General features: G+C 44.1%; 1 protein-coding gene across 13 annotated transcripts in view; it reads right to left on the bottom strand.

Moving 5' to 3' along the window:
* The window catches only part of UBE4A (ubiquitination factor E4A), a 104,912-nt gene that overhangs the window by 2,638 nt on the left and 80,244 nt on the right, over positions 1-22,030 (bottom strand). For 11 of the 13 annotated variants that reach the window (XM_078768528.1, XM_068136338.2, XM_078768527.1 and 8 more), the window contains 3 exons: positions 17,349-17,462; positions 7,903-8,062; positions 2,832-3,012 (listed from right to left, as the gene is read on the bottom strand). In XM_078768528.1, the coding sequence (XP_078624654.1) occupies positions 2,832-3,012; positions 7,903-8,062; positions 17,349-17,462 (455 nt within the window). The remainder of the gene's footprint in view (positions 1-2,831; positions 3,013-7,902; positions 8,063-17,348; positions 17,463-22,030) is intronic. The other 2 variants (XM_078768533.1, XM_068136343.2) reach the window with 1 other exon arrangement.

Here is a 22,030-nt window from a genome sequence, read left to right as displayed (position 1 = left end):
CCACCGATGCCACCGATCCTGGTTCCCGCGGGGTAACGGGTCGAAGCTGCCTGGTGGAGCCAACGCTGCCTGGTGGAGTCAAAGCTGCTGGTCGGGCCAAAGCTGCTGGTGGGGGGGGGGGGGGGGGGGGGTCTGGCGTGACGGGTTCTCTCTCTCTGTCTCGCAACTCGCAGGACTCTCTCACTCTCTTGGCTCTCTGCCTCTCTTGAACTCGCTCTCTGGACTCCTCCCTCTTGCACTTAATGGTTCGCTGTCTCTTCGCCGTATATCTCCCGTCTCTTGAACTCGCTCTTTGGACTCCTCCCTCTTGAACTTAATGGTTCGCTGTCTCTTCGCCGTATATCTCCCGTCTCTCTCACAAAGGCTTCCGCCCACGCTTATATCTCGCCTCCGGCGATCAAGCCGCCGGCCTCCAGGACACGCCCATCGGTGAGGTCGCCTCGGCCCTGATTGGTCGCGAGGGCTCACCGATCCCGCCCTTAGAGGAGGCGTTGGCAAGGCCACGCCTTGTTCCTGGCGCTGGGCCGACTCCTCCCACCTTCGGCTCCGAGATGACCTCGTGGCTAATGGAGTCTTGCAGCGAAAACAACCACAACCCACAGCTGCAGCAGAATGCAGCGAACCGCTCAATGCAGTTGGCAATTGTTGAAAGGGGAATGTGAAAGGACCTTGTTTCCTTGTTTGACCTTGTTTGACAAACCTTGTTTGAATTTGGTGCAATGGAGTGTTAATTAATGGAAGACAAGGCCTTAACCTACATAGAATAAGGAGATAACTGTATAGAAGGATATATGATTGGCTACGTGTGGTATATGAAATAACTACGAGAACGACCTTTGACCTTTATACACAACAACTGGAGGAAGGAGGGTGATACTTTACAACAACAATAAAAAAAAACACAATTCTCATATCCACAACAATATCTTGGCAAAATAGAGTGCGACGTAATCAGAGAGGAACCATGAGGAAATATGCAACCACATATGCTCCACACCTGAGCAACATAAGCTACAGCATCTAAAGACTTGTGGTTAAAATTTGGAGCTCGAAATGCTTTTTCTTTAGGGAAATGCACTTGTTTATATTGTCGCGCGGACCCTTCCGGTTAATACCAGGGACCGCGGATGGACCAAAACGGACTTGCTTGAGGCGACAACCAAACACGAATTGTGCTATCAAACGCGGGAAGAGAAGAAGGGAAGAGGAAGAAGCGGGAGCGTGTAACTGTGGAAGGGGAACGAACTCAAACGGGCACAAGATTTGTAGGGAATGGAAAATAATACAAGGGGTTATTAAAATAAAAGGTAGGGACAGGTAAAAAACACCTTTTAGAGGCCATTTTTCCCCGCAAAGTGGGGGTTGGCCTTTTTCGGGGACCGTGGTTGTTGTTGTTGTTTTTTTGGTCCCCTTTTTGAAGCAATGTTTTAAGGCCGGATGTCCTTCCTGCCGCCAACACTGTTTGTCGCCTTTTTACGACACACAGGGAATAACCAGTGAACTGGTACTCAAATCGCCGACCTCGGAAGGATGACAGGCTGATTCAACCCCCCTGGCGTTAATTCAGCGATCGACCGGGATTCGAACCCAGGATCCTTGGATCCTAAGCTGGCACCCTAGCCGCTAGCCCAACACCAGGTAAACGCGATACTAATTCTAATTCTAAATTGGGATCCCACACACCAGACTGCAGATACGAGACGAGGGAATGAGTTACCAAAGAAACACGTTCGCCGTGTATTTGTGAAATGGTGCGTCCTTATCTGTCTTGTCGTCTTGCGTCCGTCGACCAATGCGGCTGGTGTCCGGCCCCCACTCGTGTGCCACCAGGCTTTGAGCGATCCGCTCACCCCCGCCTCATCTGTTCAGCGGCACACCACGAGGTCCCTCGCTCCAAAGCATCGAGCACCGAGCACCACGCGTCCAACACTCTAAAAGCACCATGCGGCCCAAAGCACTGCCAGTGATCTCCACACGAGGTCCACTGTGGGGAGAGACAGGAGAGAGAACAGCGTCTTGACGAGGAAAGCCACAGGGAGGAATGCGACTGCACCGTGAGGAAAACCCAAGAGAGCTGCTGCTCCGAGCCAAGCGCGTCCTTTTTATAACCTTCTTGGTGACGTCAATCTTGGCGCGCTCCCCAATCAGCGTCGCGTAGCTTCCCGCCAGCCACGGAACCTTCCAGCGACTTCCCTCCAATGAACAACCTCCTTCTTAGTTGCGTCTTCGCGCCTCCCGCACGGGTTGGCTGGAGGTTCGCGCCTACCGCGCTGACCAATCACAGGCCTCCTGGGCATGTTGCTATGCAAGTTCGTGATGCGACCGGCGGCAGCCATCATCGGCAGTGTCCTGGCCTGGTTTCCTGTCCGTTTTCTTCCAAAGTCATTGTCAGGGAAGGGAATTTAATTACTGTGTGCAATATAGGGTCTATCTAAGTGTCTACAGGTGTGCGTTGCCATAAGGGACAAAGGTTTGATCACCAGGTTTGACACACAAGGGTTTATCTTAATCCCTACACTATCTAACACTCGAACATCCTGGTATGTTCACAGGTATACTCTTACCCGACAAACCAGACTACACATGGGACTTATTACAGGGCAGATTCCCTATCGCGACAGATGAAGCATGTTACCTATTCAGATCTACCTGACTCTAGATATTTCTCTACCCTACCGACATAACAATATGTATGACAATAATGTTCATAAATTTAAAAACATGAGACTAAGCATCAAAGTTTGCTGCAGGATCGGTACGCTGGGAGTAGTGGGAGAAGTAGGACCCGTTAAGAACTGGTGGTGACGGTGGAAAAAGGTGGGTGCTCTTACCCGAGACCAACGTATGTGCTGATGATGTATCTGAGCAAGTCCTGAGGCTTGAATTCGAGCTCTGCGAAGTCTCGCACCTTCAAATGTCGGGCACGAGGACCAGCCAGGTGCTGCAAGAAGTGATTCAGCATGGCGATGACACGGTCGCTCATGATCGGATGTACCAGTATCATCCGCACCCCTGATGAATGGAGGGGAGAAATGGGTTTTGAAGGCAGGTAAACTCAGTTCTGAGAGAGATAAACAAATTTAACTTCTATGTGCGTGTAGTTTACGAAAGGCAAGTAGTCTATCAAAGTTTACCAAAGGCATGTAGTTCACCAAAGATGTATTCTACCAGTTTTCCAAAGGCATGTAGTTTACCAAAGTCATCTAGTTTAAAGTCATGTAGTTTACCAAAGTTTACCAAAGGCATGTAATTTACCAATGGCATGTAGTTTACCAAAGTTGCATGCAATTTATCAATGGCATGTAGTTTACCAAAGTTGCATGTAATTTATCAAAGGCATGTAGTTTACCAAAGTTGCGTGTGATTTACCAAAGGCATATAGTTTACCAAAGGCATGTATTTTACCAAAGGCATGTATTTTACCAAAGGCATGTATTTTACCAAAGGCATGTAGTTTACCAAAGGCATGTAGTTTACCAAAGGCATGTAGTTTACCAAAGGCATGTATACCAAGGTTGTATGTAATTTACCAATGACATGTAGTTTACCAAAGGCATGTATACCAAAGTTGTATGTAATTTACCAAAGTTGCATGTAATTTACCAAAGTTGCATGTAATTTACCAAAGTCATGTAGTTTACCAAAGGCATGCAGCGTATTTTGTGTGGCGTATTTTGTGTGTCGTATTTTGTGTGGCAAATAAATGGAAGGATGTACTTCCATTTATTTGCCACCTATGGAAGGCGATGATGACCTCTGAAAAGGCCAATGACTGATGTAATGTCTTATTCTCCTCCTCTTCCCTATATAAGGGGTGAGGTCCAATTGTACAAGGTTTTGCCCTGCCTTGCCCACAATACTCCTCCAAGCAGCCATTGAAGCCCATTGATTGAAAATGGAAGGTCTAAATGGTCTGGTCTAGTTGTAAAGATGAAAGGTCTATAAAGGTTGAAAGGGTCTAAAGTGTCCAAAGGAGCTTATAAAAGGTTGTCGAGGTCGAAAGGGTCAAAATTGTCTAAAGGGGTCTCAAGGGTCAAAATTGTCTAAAGGGGTCTGAAAAGAGACCAAAGGTCAAAGAGGTCTATAGGGTATTAAAAGGTCTGAAATGTGTAAAGGTCAAAAGGCTTAAATAGTAGAAAGGAGTCTAAGGGGTCTTAAAAGGGTCTAACAGGGTAAATATGGTCGTCGGGTTACAAAGGATCAAACATTATCTGAGGGGTCTTATGGGTCTAAAGGATGTTATGGTGATATGGGGTCTAAAGGGTATTTGGCCTCTGTGAGATATTCGGGGGTTTATAGGGTCTTATGCATCTTACAGTTCTACGGGGTCTTAATGTATACAGGAGTCTTACGTAATGAATACATCTACTCACGTTCTGTGCGGGCAAACAGACAAACAAGATAGACAAACAAAAACAAATGCACCTAAATGCAATACCCTCTCCTCGGGCAACGGTAACCAGAACACCTCCCAAAATGCAAGCAGACAAAACAAAGAAACACAGAAGGGATTAAAAAAACCGTCCGTCTCGTCTTGCGCGGTGGCAGATGGCCTAATCTATCTATAATTCCAGTAATCTCTGTGTGTATGTATGTATGTATGTATGTCTGTATGTCTGTGACCGCTGTTTCTCGACAACCACGGGTCCGATATACTTTAAACTTGCCAGGTATATTGCTGGGGACCCGAGGATGTGCCTTTTCAAGGTTTCATATTAATCGGAGAAGTAGTTACCGAGCTATGTCCAAAAAACGATTCAACCAATCAGAGAGCAGCGAGCTATCACGTGTGCCGAACGTGGCGAACAGACTCTGCCTCGGACGGCACATTTGAGAGCGTATTCATTTATTTCACGTTGGCAAACTATGTTGCCGTTAAACTATGTTGTAAAACTAATTAAAACTAATTTGCGACATATTAATCGGAGAAGTAGTTACCGAGCTATGTCCAAAAAACGATTCAACCAATCAGAGAGCAGCGAGCTATCACGTGTGCCGAACGTGGCGAACAGACTCTGCCTCGGACGGCACATTTGAGAGCGTATTCATTTATTTCACGCTGGCAAACTATGTTGCCGTTAAACTATGTTTTAAAACTAATTACGTGCACGCTATGGCGATTTCTTTACCAAACTCCGCAAGCCGTTCGCTTTGGACCAAACCATTTCATGTAAATAGAGGGGGGGGGGGGGGATTGTCACCGTACTCGCAAGCCGTTCGCTTTGGACCAAACCATTTCATGTAAATAGAGGGGGGGGGGGGGGGATATAATTTTAGATATATATATAGTACGGGCATGCCCTAGTAAGGACAATTTGAACTTGGCATATGTGACTTTTCCCGTTTTGACCCAATTATTAATTAGACTTCTCCGTATTCTGATAATCAACGTTTGTTGCAAATGTGATGACAAAAACTCAAATGGTATAAAAGTTCTAGCACGGACAGACTGACAGACACAAACAAGCGATTGCAAAACCCTGTCTCCCACTGTGGAGGCAGACGGGGTAACTTGTAATCACAAATTAAACAACCAATCTGGGCACAGGTGGACAACACGTACTTAAGACTCCCATCAATCAATCACATCAATCAGATACAGTGCCGATAGAAAGTCTACACCCCCTTTTAAAAAATTTCACCTTTTGTTGCCTTATAGCCAGGAATGAAATTGCATTAAATCAGACTTTCTCCACCTTTATTTACACATCGTAACCCACACTTCCAAGTGAAAAACAAATTCTACAAATTGCAGAAAATTAATTAAAAACACAAAACTGGATTATCTTGGTTGGATAAGTGTCCACCCTCTTTATAATAGCAATTGTAAATTATCTCAGGTGTAATCAATCACCTTCAAAATCACACACCAAGTTAATTGGCCTCCACCTGTGTTAAATTGTAGTGATTCTGATTATTTCAGAATAAAATCAGCTCTTCTTATAGGTTTCCTCTGCTCGGTAGAGCATGTCACAGCATAGACTCAACCATGAGCACCAAGGAGCTTTCAAAAGATCTCTGGTATAAAGTTGTGGAAAGGCACAGATCAGGGGATGGGTATAAAAATATTTCAAAGGCCTTGAATATCCCTTGGAGCACAATGAAGCCAATCATTAAGAAGTGGAAGGCGTATGGTACCACCAAGACCCTGCCTAGATCAGGCCCGTCCCTCCAAACTGGGTGACTAAGCAAGGAGGAGACTGATCAGAGAAGCCACCAAGAGGCCAATGGCAACTTTGAAAGAGCTACAGGCCTTTATGGCAAAGACTGGTCACTGTGTGCATGTGACAATAATATCCCAAGCACTCCACAAGTCTGGTTTGTACGGTAGGGTAGCAAGAAGGAAGCCATTACTCAAAAAAGCCCACCTTGAGTCCTGTTTACAACAACAACAACAACATGCATTTTAAGGCCATTTTCCCTGCTAGAGCGGGGGATAGCCTTGCGGTCCCCATGACAATCTTCTCCATTTTGCCCTATTTTCTGCATCTCTCCTTGTTAACCCCCTTGCCCGCATTTCTTCTTCCACCATCTTTAGCCAAGTCTTTCTCGGTCTTCCCCGTCCTCTACTTCCTTCTACATTAACTTCCATCACTCTTCTCAACCAGTCACTTTCATCCTTCCTCAATACATGACCAAACCATCTCAACCTGTTCCTCTTCACAGCATCAATCACAGGCAATATTCCCATCATCTTTCGCAATTCATCATTTGTCTTCCTCTCTCTCAACGATACTCCGCACATCCATCGAACCATTCGCATTTCCACCCTTTCCAGCCTTCGTTGCTGCTGTAATCACAGAAAGTCCTGTTTGAGGTATACAAAACAACTACGGAGATTTTGAAGCCATGTGGCAAAAAGTTTTTTGGGTCCAACAAAACCAAGATGGTACTTTTTGGCCTAAATGCAAAACATTACGTTTGGTGCAACCCAACACAGCACATCACCCAAAGAACACCATACCTACTGTGAAGCATGGTGGTGGCAGCATCATGTTATGGGGATGTTTCTCTTTAGCAGGGACTGGGGCACTTGTCAGGATAGAAGGGAAAATGGATGGAGCAAAATACAGAAAAATCCGAGAGGAAAACCTGCTGCCCTCTGCAAGAAAGGTGAAACTGGGATGGAAGTTCACCTTTCAGCATGACAATGACCCGAAGCACACGTCGAAAGCTACACTGGAGTGGATAAGGAACAAAAAATATATATGTCCTTGAGTGGCCTAGTCAGAGTCCCGACCTAAATCTGATCGAAAATCTGTGGCATAAGTTGAAGAATGTTGTCCATCAACGTTCCCAACACAACTTGACTGAGCTTGAACAGTTTTGTCCAGAAGAATGGGCAAATATCACCCAATCAAGGTGTGCAAAGTTGGTAGAGACCTATCCCAACAGACTCACAGCTAAGTATTAACTCGGGGGAGGGGTCGGTGGGGGGGGGGGGGGGGGGGGGACACTTGTCCAACCAAGATATTCTAGTTTTGTGTTTTTAATTAATGTTCTGAAATTTGTAGAATTGGTTTTTCACTTGGAAGTTGTGCGTTATAATGTGTAAGTAATGGTGGAAAAAGTCTGATTTAATGCAATTTAATTCCAGGCCATAAGGTAACAAAAGGTGAAAATTGTGAAAGGGGGTACAGACTTTATATAGGCACTGCAGCTGAACACACTGACCAATCACATCAGAGATCTGAACACACTGACCAATCACATAACCTCACATATCACAATGCGATTATCCATTCCTACTTTGTATACGTTTTGGCATTTCCACCATGACATCCATTTCCATCATTTTTAGTTTATATCTGTGAAAGTAAAAGCAATAATTGAGAAGGTGAGAAGGGGAATGAAATGGATGCCACACAGGCTAAAATGCATCGCTAATGGTACAAGTCATACCCGGGGTGATGCAGGCGAGTGTGTGGAGAGTCTCCAACGCCATAACGTTGTGAAATCGTGCCAACTGGATCAGCTGTTGAAGAGAGGAGCGCCTCTCACCTGCAGGAACTTCAGATTCTTCCTCCATATCCTGCTGCCGAACTTTGATCTGGCTGAGGTACTGAGAGTGCAGAAGAGGACAATAAGATCCGTATTGAATATCATATGGGGCGAGATGAAAATACCCTGTTTATGTTCCTGTGAAATGTGGCAAAGCATGGGAAAACGGTGAATTCCACAATTCCTCTGATTATGATGCACCATACTCTGTTACACCATACTCTGTTACACCATACTCTGTTACACCATACTCTGTTACACCATACTCTGTTACAGGTGCTGCCGAAGCGGTTTCTTGGCAAAGGTGATACTGGGTGGTTTGCTATTGCCTTCTCAGCAGTTAGGGTATGGATTTGTAATTTGTTCAGGGTGCCGGGGATAGCTCGGCTCCTCTTTGCAAATGATACCTTGGGATCTTTAACGTCCAACAACGAATGTCGGCAGACAGGACGTGCATTTTATCGTCCATCTGAGGGATGGTACATACATTGATGAATCACCCTGCATGTGAAACACTGGGATGTCCGTTTATAGCCGGGCCAGGATTCGAACCCTGGACAGCTTAGAGGAGAGTGTGCGGAGAGTGTGCGTACCACTTTATTCTGCCATCCCGAATTCCACAATACGGGATATTAAGGGGGAGAGAGAGAATGTGGTGCACAGAAAATAATCAGAGATTCAGTGAAACCACATGCAGATGTTTCATTGGGTTAAAGATTGGAAGAGTTCATGAAACAAAGTATTGTTATGGTCGTGCGGTCCTCAACGACCCTCACTCCAACCGGAGGGTATGGGATGAAAACGTCTCCGCGTCCGCCGGGTTAATTTGGCACGAATTGGCGTCTCCGAACGCTGAGGCGGATTTACATTTTTTGGGGTCCTCGGCATAAAAATATTTGGACCCAAAACATGAATACATGAAGAATGTATTAATACATAGACACCGGTCAATGTTACACTGAGTTAATAAAAGATACAATCGGTGACTTGGACAAGCTACATCTACTAGGACAAGGACTGGCTGATTGGTAATGAACACACCCCACCTCTTTCATTGGTGTGTTCATTACCAACTTTTTACTACTTACACAATCGAAGATTTTTCATGTAAATTCGTTTGTCTTGTGCGTAATTCTGTTTATCTGTCTGTAAAAAAATATAACCACCTTTAGAGGCCATTTTTCCCCGCAAAGCGGGGGTTGGCCTTTTTCGGGAACCGTGGTTGTTGTTGTTTTTTGGTCCCCTTTTTGAAGCAATGTTTTACGGCCGGATGCCCTTCCTGACGCCAACCCTTTTTGCCGCCTTTAACGACAAACAGGGAATTACCAGTGAACTGGTACTCAATTAGCCGACCTCGGAAGGATGACAGGCTGAGTCAATCCCCCTGGCGTTAATTCAGCGATCGACCGGGATTCGAACCCAGGATCCTAGGATCCTAAGCCGGCACCCTAGCCGCTAGCCCAACACCAGGGTCTGTCTGTCTGTCTATTTGTATTTCAATCGCATACAGGTCACGATGTTAAACCGATCTTTATGAAACTTCACCAAATGGTAGAGTTGGTCATAATGAAAAAGCCTATCGATTTGAGGTCAAAAGGTCAGGATAGGCCAAAGGTCAACAATTTTGTCAAATTTCTAAAATTCTCAATTTTCATCCGATTCACTTGAAATTTGAAGAGGATTTGCATATCAGGACAATTAATTCAACTACCAATTATTTTTGAGGTCTACATAGGCCAAACGCTCAACATCGGCCAAAGTACAACAACTTATTTGAGGGATTTTGCAAATATCGTTCTATGCATGACAGATTTCTTGTCTGTTTGTTTGTCTATCGCCTACAGGTCACAATTCTAAACCGATCGTCATGAAACTTTAACCAAGTTGTAGAGGTAGTCACAACTGAGAAGCCTGTTGATTTTTAGGTCAAAGGTCATCTTGAGGTCAAATTTCTAAAAATCCTCATTTTTCATTTCTAAAAATCCTCATTTTTCATTTCTAAAAATCCTCATTTTTCATCCGATTGCCATGAAAGTTGAACAGCATTTGCATATTGACACTGAATTAGGAAATCAACCATTGTTGAGGTCAAAAGGTCAAAGGTCAACTCAAGGTTAAACTTCAAAATAATCAATTTTCATCTCATTGACCCGAGGTATGATCAAGATTGTCAATTTTAATCTTAATGAAATGGACAATTTGATGTCTCCATGGCAAATCTTTTGGGGATATTGGGGGTGGACTTTTCAAATATTGTGCTCTGCATGACGTCTTTCTTGTTTTTTTGTTATTTGTTTTTGTTTACATAAACGAGGCTCGAGGAAGAACAAATAGTTTATTGTGCAGTGCTCGCCAAGTGGCTTAAGCACTCAAGCAAGCATTTGAACAAAACCGTTGGTAAGGAACGGCTGGCTTGGCAAGCGATAGCAAGCTGATTGGGTAAGTGAACACACCTTATGAGCTAGAGGCCGAAGACCCTTTTCTGATTCTGCCGCTTGTGTAAAGGAAAAAGTTAATTTCGGGTGATTTCAATCATTTTCGCCTTTTGTTACCTCCGCAACCGAAGGTGGATGGAGGTTATGTTTTCACCCCTGTTTGTCTGTCTGTGAAGAGGATATTTTAAAAGAATGTGGAGAGATTCGGATTAAATTTGGTGGAGATGTTGGTTATGTGACACCGGCAAAATGATTAGTTTTTGGTGAAGATCCAGATCCGAATCTGGGTCCGGATCTGGATATGAGAATTTAAAAGTGATTTTTCGACATTGAGAGAAAGGGCAAAAAACGATGTATAATACAATATCTCAAAAAGTTGTGGATGGATTCGAACAAAACCTGGTGGATGAGTTGGGTGTGTGACAAGGAAAAACTGATTCGATTTTGGTGAAGATCCGAATCTGAATCTGGGTCCGAATTTTATTTTTTAACATTCATAATTGATTCTTCACCATTGAGAGACAGGGCCAAAAACGATATACATACAGCACGATGTCTCAAAAAGTTGTGGACGGATTATTACAAAACTAGGTTGATAAATTGGCTAAGTGACAAGAACAAGCGATTCGATTTTGGTTCAAGTCGGATCCAGATCCGACCTTTCACTTTCAGTGTTCGAACAAACAAAACATAAAATGTTCACCTGGTGAAGGTATGCTCTCTACCGAATACCGTTCTAGTTGAGCTACGTTTCGCTTTTCAATACCGCTGTCGCTGTGGTAGTTTCATGTCCTTGTGACAAGTACTCTGATTTAAGAAGAAAAAAAAACGACAACGTTCCACCGTACGCACGGATTGGTCCATTTACTAATGAGGGGTGTTTTGTGGTCGTACAATATATTATAGTGTGGATTTGCGAAACAATATCAATATGTTTTAACATTAGCAATTGATACAATTTTTATTGTGATTATTGTTGCATTTGTATACATTAAATACAATGTCATTAAAGAGGGAGCTGCAGATGGAGAAAATGTTGAGTTGGATCTTGGAGACGGCGTGAAGCTGGAAGGTGTGAAAACATTTTGTTATCTCGGAGACATGCTGAATGGAGAAGGTGGATCACACTCGGCAACGGTTGCTGGAGTGAGATGTGCATGGAAGAAGTTTCGGGAACTGAGTGGCGTGCTGATGATGAGGGGAGTGTCGTTGAAGCTGAAGGGAAAGGTGTATTTTTTTTTTTTTTTTTTTTTTTTGTATACTGAATCGAGGCTCGTGAAAGAGCTGACATTTACTTCACAAACAAATCAACCAGACAAACAAAATATATAAAAAGAGGGAGCGGAAGACAAGATGGGGAGAGAAGGGAAGCACACAAACACAACATTTGAGAGCAGGGAGATGTGTGGGAGGGAGAGGGCTTGGGGGGAGGAGGCGTGGGAAGGGGTGGGGGGGGGGGAGGGTGGGAGAAGTATAAAACACAAGGACACCAAGGACTTCCAGGACAGAGGTTGGTATTTCAAAAAAGTGGAATTGGGGTGAAATTAGCGGGGGTAGAAAAGATCAAGGTTTTGGATGGGGGAAGATAAGAGATGGTGGTGAACAGCTGTTTTAAAGACCTGGAGGGTGGAGTAGGATTGAAGAGAGTGAGGGAGTTTGTTCCAGAGGCGGGAGAAAAGAGGAATGAAGGAGTGAAGGTGAGCTGCATGTGTGAGATGCTGCATGTGTGAGAAGTGTTATGATTTATGGGAGCGAGACATGGGTAATGAATGTAGAGCAGCAACGAAGGCTGGAAAGGGTGGAAATGCGAATGGTTTGACGGATGTGCGGAGTATCGTCGAGAGAGAGGAAGACAAATGATGAATTGCGAAAGATGATGGGAATAGAGCCTGTGATGGATGCTGTGAAGATGAACAGGTTGAGATGGTTTGGTCATGTGTTGAGGAAGGATGAAAGTGACTGGTTGAGAAGAGTGATGGAAATGAATGTAGAAGGAAGTAGAGGACGGGGAAGACCGAGAAAGGCTTGGCTAAAGATGGTGGAAGAAGAAATGCGGGCAAGGGGGTTATAACAATGAGAGATGCAGAAAATAGGGCAAAATGGAGAAGATTGTCATGGGGACCGCAAGGCTAACCCCCGCTCTGGCAGGGAAAATGGCCTTAAAATGCATGTTGTTGTTGTTGTTTGTTGTTGTTGTATACATTAAATGTAGTTATTATTCCACTTAACCTGCTTTTTCTACCAATACTAACTTCACCCCTTAATTTTGTAAAAGTCCCATCTAGTTTAACATCAGGGGAAAACGTTTTTGAATCGATTCATCACCTGACAATGCTTTCTTTCCTTGAGAGGGAGTATTCTCATGGCGCTGTGTTCATCACCACTCACAAGGTGATATGTTTGGTCGGTAAAGTGAGACCCACCGTCGGTCTCATCTCGAAAGATTATGAACCACGATCTCTCTCTCGTCATCTCTCATCTTTGGTGATCCAGACGTGTGCTTCCCCTTCTCTCCCCATCTTGTCTTCCGCTCCCTCTTTTTGTATATTTTGTTTGTCTGGTTGATTTGTTTGTGAAATAAATGTTAGCTCTTTCACGAGCTCGATTCAGTATAGAAAAAAAAAAAGAAAAAAAAAAGTGAACCAGACAAGTTTTCATCAAAACAGCAGGTTTACTAACAGAGCAAACAGGGCGAAGGAGAGAATGCACGGCTGCGCAGCAGTGATCACAATTAAATAAACAAACAAGACAACGCACCCCAAAACCATGACGGCTCAGCGAATACACTCATCTCTTTCATTCGCGGGAAACATGGGACTCAGCAGCGGTCTGAAGAAAGAAAGAAACTGGACCGAACAGCACTGCGCGTGCACGCATTGAGGGTCCATCACGCATGTGCTCTCCCGGGTGCACAGCGGTTAGGGACGGATCTGAGTTCACAGTTTCTCCCTACAACGGCAGCCCACGTAGAAGAAGCCTGCAGATGAAGGGGCAAGGACCGGGAGCAGGCACCAAGACACGAGCGCAAAGCACAAAGACTGGACACCACTGCCATGTTCACTGCCACACTTGTCGCTAGAGACTGAAGACTCACTGCAGACCCCATGAAACAAACTCCGTGCCATAAATAATAATTACCATTAATGGCAATTAATCCACCATAGAGAGAAGAAAGTTTGAGGCGTTACCCTTTGTCAGAGCAAAACAGAAAAGGAAATCGATTAAATTTTAGACAAAAACAAGTCAGGCGAGTCTCTTGACTGCCACTGGTAACATGTAACCCAGTACTACCTGTCGCATGGTTGGGTATTCGGCGACTAAACCGACCTCCCTCACTGGCTTGCCAATGGGGAGGGTGACCGACACCCTGCAGGACTAAAAACAATACCTGTTAAAGGGCGGAGGAGCTCCCTTCGGGATCCAACGGCCATCCAGTAAGGAGATGGTGTCTCCTAAAAAAACACCCATTCGGTTGGATCGGTTTTTTTAGGTAGTCGGTTGTTGTAGACAGCAACCACTCAGGGTAGGACTACTGTTCAGACTTGGGATCGTTAAAGTGGTGCCCGGAACCATCTTACACTCTTCGTGTCAGGATTGCTGATCTTACTTCCTCTTTCACTCAAACTATATCTACCGGGATAGCTTTAACCTCCCTTTCTTGCTAACAAACATCATACACTTTCCTACTCATTTTCACTCCACACATTTACATTCTCTCTCTTTTATTTATCTTTACTTCCTCAAGAACTCTTAGCCTATTCTCTCTTTCTTCACTTTTCTATCAATGCAGTTCATATATTTAAGGCCTGGCATCGATGAGGACTAAATTGTCCATGACTGGAGCCTTCAACATAAAATAAAAAAGTAGATCAGACAAGAACAAGTTGATTAGATTTGGTCAAGGTCCGGATGCAGATCTGGCCGATCAGTGGAATACAGAATGTAAACTGTTGAGCCTGGTGGAGTTTTGTGCTCTACCAAGTGCCATTCTAGTTTCTCAATTTGATGGTCCGACAACAAACGTTTTGGATGTTCCATATATGATTGGTATTGGCTTAACCTCCTATAACAGATCTGACCTTGAAAAATTCATCAGTTATTTTCACCTGCTCAAAACAACACGTGGGACATTTCAGATACTTATGTTTCATTTTTGGATATCAAACTCTCGGTAGTAGATACTGGTTCAATGACTACTGTTCACTACAAGTCAAAGCCTGGTGTTGGCTTAATGGTCAAGATGGCTGGCTTAAGATCTTAGGGTCTTGAGTTTGAGTCCCTGTCGTGCCGCTGAAATAACACCAGGTGGATCGACTCAACTTGTCATCCTTCCGAGATCGACCAAATGAGTACCAGGCTACTGGCAACAGGGGCACTGCAATAGCATCACAGTCAGACTTCCAGAAAATGATGCAACCAGTTGCTACAGGCTGCATATAAAACAACAATAACAACAATTACAACAATTACAAGTCAACAGACTCAAACAGCCATCTATTGCCCTCATCTTCTCATCCCCCTCATGTTAACAATTCCAATCCTTATTCCCATTTTCTGAGGTCCCGTCTCCTCCACAATGACGATTCGGACTTTGGATCCAAAGCTCGTGAAAAGTCAGTTCTTCACAGATCGTGGCTATCCGAGCTCTCTTGTGGAAAATGCCCTCAAACGTGTCCAACCAAACAGAGAAAATCTTCTTCCAAAAACAAAACACAATATTGATGAAAGAATTCCTCTCACTTTGATGTATCATCTCAACAGTCTTGCAGTCAAAATAATTATCCAAATAAATCCGATAAATCCTACAGCACGACACAGAAACCACTTCCATCTTCTCTCAACCACCTCTGTTTTCATTCAAACGAGACAAAACTTTGCGAAATTTTCTGTTTAACGCACACAACCTTCCAATGTACCACCTGGAACATTCAAATGCCTGCACCATCGTTACTTCATCAATCCTACCACACCTGCGACTTCATCAACCCCACAACCTCAATATCAGGCCCAAAGCACACCAATATCAAGGATCATTTTACCTGCACAACCTGCAATCTATAATGTACTGTTTCACGGTCACTTTGCAATAATCTGCATTGGTGAAACTGGACAACAGCTTGGAGACCGCTTTACAGAACACCTCGATGATGTCAGATTCAACAATGACGATATCCGTAAACTGAGGTCTCATCACTTCAACCAGGCCGGACACGCTAATTCTCACATGTCTGATTGTGGTTCGATAATCTCCCATGGAAGCAATGACTCCCCAAAACTCAAAGAACAGTATTTCATCCACAGACCTGGGGCATCAGTACAATCTGGTCTGAACGAAAACTTTTCTTTCTGCTAGTTACCGTGCCTATCCAGGGTCATCCTTCACCTCTCTCTGTCACTTTTTCAGTCAATTTCCTTCCTCACCTTCCATTTCCTATTCTCTTTTCTCATTCCCCATCTTCCTCCATTCTGCTCTCAGTCTTTCATCCTCCTCCTCCCACCCTCTCCTCATTATATCTCCCTTCTTCCTCTTCTCTCCACCAACATGTCGCTCATGCAGTTTCACTCTGAGGAATACATCACACACCTCTGGCCAATCGGCATTCCCCACTCCCAGCACATCAGTGATGACGTCAGTTGCAGAAATCTTTCTTTACCAACTCCCACCCCATTTATTTTCTCTCTTGCACCGACGAAGGGTAAGGCCCAAAACGTCAGAGCCATTTTCTTTTATTCATGGCGGACCTTTTCATGATCACGGTGCGTACCCCGATTTAGAATAGGTACACCGTATCCCTGCGCATCGTAAGAGTGTGTCCAAGGGTTGGCGTCAGGAAGGGCATCCGGCCATAAAAAACATTGCCTCAAAACAGGGAACCATGATCGTCATAGGGCCCGCAAGGCTAACCCCCGCTCTAGCGGGGAAAATGGCCTTAAAACGATCATTCATTCATGGCGGACCAATTACCATTTCAGGTATTTTATTTCCCATTTGACTTATCTTGCCACCCACACAGATCGCTAATTGTGTGCTGAAATTAGCGGTTACATTCTTTCATTGGGCAGCGCAGCCCACCAGATGTCCTTATGTGGCCATGTCCTTGGCCCATCTGGTGACCCTGTGCTGACCCCGAGATCATGCCGTGGATCGTGCTCATTGGTCATTGTGGGAGGAAATACCATAAAAGAACAGATAAACACTAGGGAAGGCTCAATAATGCAGGGAGGGGCGCCTTAATTCCAGAGGTTTTAGCGGGGGCACAGGATTTTTCTCAACACGTGCTCGATACATTCCATCACCCACTGGAATTACAACACATTTACACTAATACATGCAACAAAAAATATTCAAATCCCCCACTTTACCCTCTTGAACAGAGCCGTAACAGTATTAAAGTTTATCAGACGTGCCAGTGGAAATTAAAGGAAAAATAATTAATTGCATATCTCTACAAATAAATAAATAGCCTGGTGTTGGCTTAGCGGTTAGGGTGCCGGCTTGGGGATCCTAGGATCCAGGGTTCGAATCCCGATTGAACGCTGAATTAACGCCGAGGGGGTTGAGTCAGCCTGTCATCCTTCCAAGGTCGGCAAATTGAGTACCAGTTCACTGGTAATTCCCTGTGTGTCGCAAGAGGTGACAAACAGGGTTGGCGGCAGGAAGGGCATCCGGCCATAAAACATCGCTTCAAAAAGGGGACCACGGTGCCCAAAAAAGGCCAACCCCTGCTCTGCGGGGAAAAAACGGCCTCTAAAGGTGGTTCTTTCTTCTTCTACAAATAAATAAATAAAAGTGTTAAAAAAGACATAGTAGAAAAGGGGTAAAAGGCTACATCACTAATGGTCAAGATAACCTGCAGGGAAAGAAGCCAAGTATACAAAAATGTGTGAATCACGGCACTTTGCAGGCGGTACCTGAATCGCTTCATCCAAAAGGAATGTTGCATCATTGAGGAGGATGTTGAGAAAACGAAGGAGGAGCGGAGCAGGTGCTGCCTCCATTTGCTCTATTGCATCATTTACCAGATCCTGTAGGAGAGACGGGCCTTATAGATTTGTCCAAAGCTTATGGGACCTGTACAAGGGAACTAGGGAAGGTTGAGGACAGTCAGTGGAGAACAGGGGACATGGCAACACAAAGCGAGAGATCTGTCTCTTGAACCCCCATCCCCACCACGCGCGGCGCGGTCACAGCCACACGAGTCATGTTCAGAGGGGCATGTACGACGGGCCAATTTAAAATGCACGTTTTGTTCACTCACAGCCATTGCTCACTTGCATGCCACACCAATAGGGAATGAAGAGATCAAGAAATGAAAATGGAATCAAATTATTCAGATTCACACGTTTGACATCTCCGCACACGGCTTGATGGCACTGCGACTTTGGGTTCAAACCCAATATGATATACCATGTTCACTTTTACTTTGTCTACCAGTTTATGTGCAAGCTCCTCCACAGGTCTTACATCACTACCAAATAAACTAGATGGCATTCAAAGAATATTTACCCCACACAGTCAACTTGGTGCGAGCCAACTGTTCTGTTTTTGAAGGTTTAAAAAAATAATAATTAATGCAACATGGCTTGAGAATGCCCGATGCCCGACCGACCAGAATGCCCGACCACGTGCCCGATGACATAAATTTACATCAATAAAATTGTTGCGATCATCCTCAATACATTTCAAACTGATTAGACTAAGAGTTGTCCCTGTCGAATTATGATTGCTATAATTAAGGCACCAATATCATCGTTAACCACACTTATTCCACATGCAGAATTCTTTACAATGAGCCATGTTTCAATTTTTTTTCCAGAGTGGTTTCGGAGACAGAGAGCTGCAACGTTTTTTTCCAAGATGGCGCATGTACCACGTTACCTATGATGTCATAATTATCATTAAAAATTATACAGGATGAGGCGCTCCTATGGGGAAAATTTTGTGACCATCGGACTAAAAGTTGCAGTGATTTTTTTTTTTCATATGAATCAGATCAAGCGTTGCACTTGTTGAATTATGACGTCATAATGAAGGCACCGATGACATCATTAACATACCTTATTCCACATGAGGTGTACTTGACGATGACCCATGTTTAAATTTTATCCATTGACCGGTTTCGGAGATTATAGAAGTGAAACGTTTTTCCAAGATGGCATCCTTACCACGTGATAGATGACATCATAATTATGAATAAAAGAATTATACAGGCGGAGTCGCTCCTATGGTGAAAATTTCGTGTTAATCAGACCAACTATTGCTGAGAAAATGAATTTCAAGAATGCAGACACGCATGAACACCATATGCGCACCACATGTATGTCACATGTACGTGCGTACGCACGCACATGATCGCTTAAACCCACTTTTCGCTTTGCAAGCGCACGGTAATAAATAAACCAGAATGCCACTGGGTAGAGTGCATACCTCCACCAGACTGAACAGTTTACGTTTTATATCCCATTGATAGGCCAGATCTGGATCCGGACATGAACCAAAATCGAATCGGCTTGTTCTTGTCGCCAAACGTCAAACCAAACCAAACTAATCAAAAGTGGTCTATAACTTTTTGAAATATCGTGCTATATATATCACTAGCGGGGTCACCCGTGGGAATCCCACGGGCATGGATGTGTGTGACATTTCGACATATTGAGTTATATGCTGCACATTCATTTTTACAAAATGGTTACTGGCAAGTCATCAGATCCAGAAATGGTGTGAATTTAGTTATTTCACATAATATGTGACCCCTCACTCCTCTCCACCTGACACTCTCCTGTCTCCACCTGACACTCTCCTGTCTCCACCTGACACTCTCCTGTCTCCACCTGACACTCTCCTCTCCTCTCCAAACCCTCACATCCCTCTCCTTTCCAATCCCTCACCTCTCCAATCCCTCACACTCCTCTCCTCTGCAATCCTTCACACGCCTCTCCAATCGCGCCTCACACTCCTCTCCAATCGCGCCTCACACTCCTCTCCAATCGCGCCTCACACTCCTCTCCAATCGTGCCTCACACTCCTCTCCAATCGTGCCTCACACTCCCCTCCAATCACTCCTCTCCAATCGTGCCTCACACTCCTCTCCAATCACGCCTCACACTCCTCTCCAATCGTGCCTCACACTCCTCTCCAATCGCGCCTCACACTCCTCTCCAATCGCGCCTCACTCGCCTCTCCAATCGCGCCTCACTCGCCTCTCCAATCGGCTTTCCCCGTCTCGTTTCTCTCCTTTTTCTCCCGTCTCGTTCTTTTTCTTGCTCCAAATCGGCCCGTCGGAATCGGAAATCGGCCCGTCTCGCCCGTCGGCCCGTCGGAATCGGAAATCGGCCCGTCTTGCTTTTGTGCTTGTGCGTAAATAAATTGTGTTCATGACACCATTTCTGGTGTTGGGCTAGCGGCTAGGGTGCCGGCTTAGGATCCTGGGTTCGAATCTCGGTCGATCGCCGAATTAATGCCAGGGGGGTTGACTCAGCCTGTCATCCTTCCGAGGTCGGCTAATTGAGTACCAGTTCACTGGTAATTCCCTGTTTGTCGTTGAAGGCGGCAAAAAGGGTTGGCGTCAGGAAGGGCATCCGCCCGTAAAACATTGCTTCAAAAAGGGGACAAAAAAACAACAACTACCACGGTCCCCGAAAAGGCCAACCCCCGCTTTGCGGGGAAAAATGGCCTCTAAACGGTGGTTTTTACACCATTTCTGGATCTGATGACTTGCCAGTAACCATTTTGTAAAAATGAATGTGCAGCATCTAACTCAATATGTCGAAATGTCACACACATCCATGCCCGTGGGATTCCCACGGGTGACCCCGCAAGTTTGCATTGACGTTCGTCGATGGACTCGTTCGCCCGTCTCATTCGTTTTCTTGCTGCATCCTGTTCAAGTCTGCGTTCTTCATCGATCGTCTCATTCATTTTGGAAATAGAAGTTTCCACGCAGCGCATGAATTGTCACGATCCTCAAGAGGAATTTGTCTCGTAATCATCAAATGATAAATGGCAAGTAAATTATATTGTGGAAAATTAAAGATTTCAAATAAACCTATTTAAAGTGTATTCGCACATAACTAATTTTAAAAAACGAAGAAATATCTCTCGGTAATTTCCTGAAACATATTTTACTTCCGGCTAATAATGTTGAATTAAATAAAAACGAAGAAATATATGTCGGCATCATTGTTGACGTTTTTGTGACGACTGTCATCAAACGAAAAAGTAATATATCTTAACGGAAAAGCAAAAGCGAATTTTTAATATATATCGACACGTTGCCGTCGGTGTCATGTTGGGCGGTGTATGATACACCATGACGCGATTTTTAAAAATATATCTCTGCATTTTCCCGCGTGTGTGGAATGTTCTCAATTATTGCTGACACCGAGTCCAAAACCATCGATAAAAATGAAATCATATGGTGAGTTAGATTGGAGATAAAGGCGTGAGAGAGACTCAATGGCCTTGAAGTTGAAGTTACAGGCGTTTGAGAATTCATTTCGTTCTATAAACGGCAACTTTCATTGGATTTCCTTCCCGTTTTTTTTCAACCGAGTCGAAAACTATGTTAGCGACTGTGAAAAATGAAATGATATATCGAATTTTTAATATGTATCGACATGTTGCCGTCGGTGTCATGTTAGGCGGTGTATGATACACCATGACGCGATTTTAAAAAATATATCTGCATTTTCCCGCGTGTGTGGAATGTTCTCAATTATTGCTGACACCGACTCTAAAACCATCGATAAAAATGAAATCATATGGTGAGTTAGATTGGAGATAAAGGCGTGAGAGAGACTCAATGGCCTTGAAGTTACAGGCATTTGAGAATTCATTTCGTTCTATAAACGGCAACTTTCATCGGATTTTCTTCTCGTTTTTTTTCAACCGAGTCTAAAACTATGTTAGCGACTGTGAAAAATGAAATGATATATCGAATTTAAAATAGATATCGACACATTGCCGTCGGTGTCATGTTGGGCGGTGTATGATACACCATGACGCGATTTTAAAAAATATATCTCTGCATTTTCCCGCGTGTGTGGAATGTTTGTGGAAAATTAAAGATTTCAAATAAACCTATTTAAAGTGTATGCGCACATAACTAATAAAAAAAACGAAGAAATATCTCTCGGTAATTTCCTGAAACATATTTTACTTCCGGCTAATATGTTGAATGAAATAAAAACGAAGAAATATATGTCGGCATCATTGTTGACGTTTTTGTGACGACTATCATCAAACGAAATAGTAATATATCATAACGGAAAAGCAAAAGCGAATTTTTAATATATATCGACACATTGCCGGCGGTGTCATGTTGGGCGGTGTATGATACACCATGACGCGATTTTAAAAAATATATCTCTGCATTTTCCCGCGTGTGTGGATTGTTCTCAATTATTGCTGACACCGAGTCTAAAAGTAAAACCATCGATAAAAATGAAATCATATGGTGAGTTAGATTGGAGATAAAGGCGTGAGAGAGACTCAATGGCCTTGAAGTTACAGGCCTTTGAGAATTCATTTCGTTCTATAAACGGCAACTTTCATTGGATTTTCTTCCCGTTTTTTTTCAACCGAGTCTAAAACT

The sequence above is a fragment of the Myxine glutinosa genome, chromosome 14 (assembly GCF_964187855.1).
Source record: "Myxine glutinosa chromosome 14, kmMyxGlut1.1, whole genome shotgun sequence".
Taxonomy (NCBI): Eukaryota; Metazoa; Chordata; class Myxini; order Myxiniformes; family Myxinidae; genus Myxine; species Myxine glutinosa.
The sequence above is the reverse complement of the archived record's forward strand: the minus strand, read 5'-3'. Positions and strand labels throughout refer to the sequence as shown.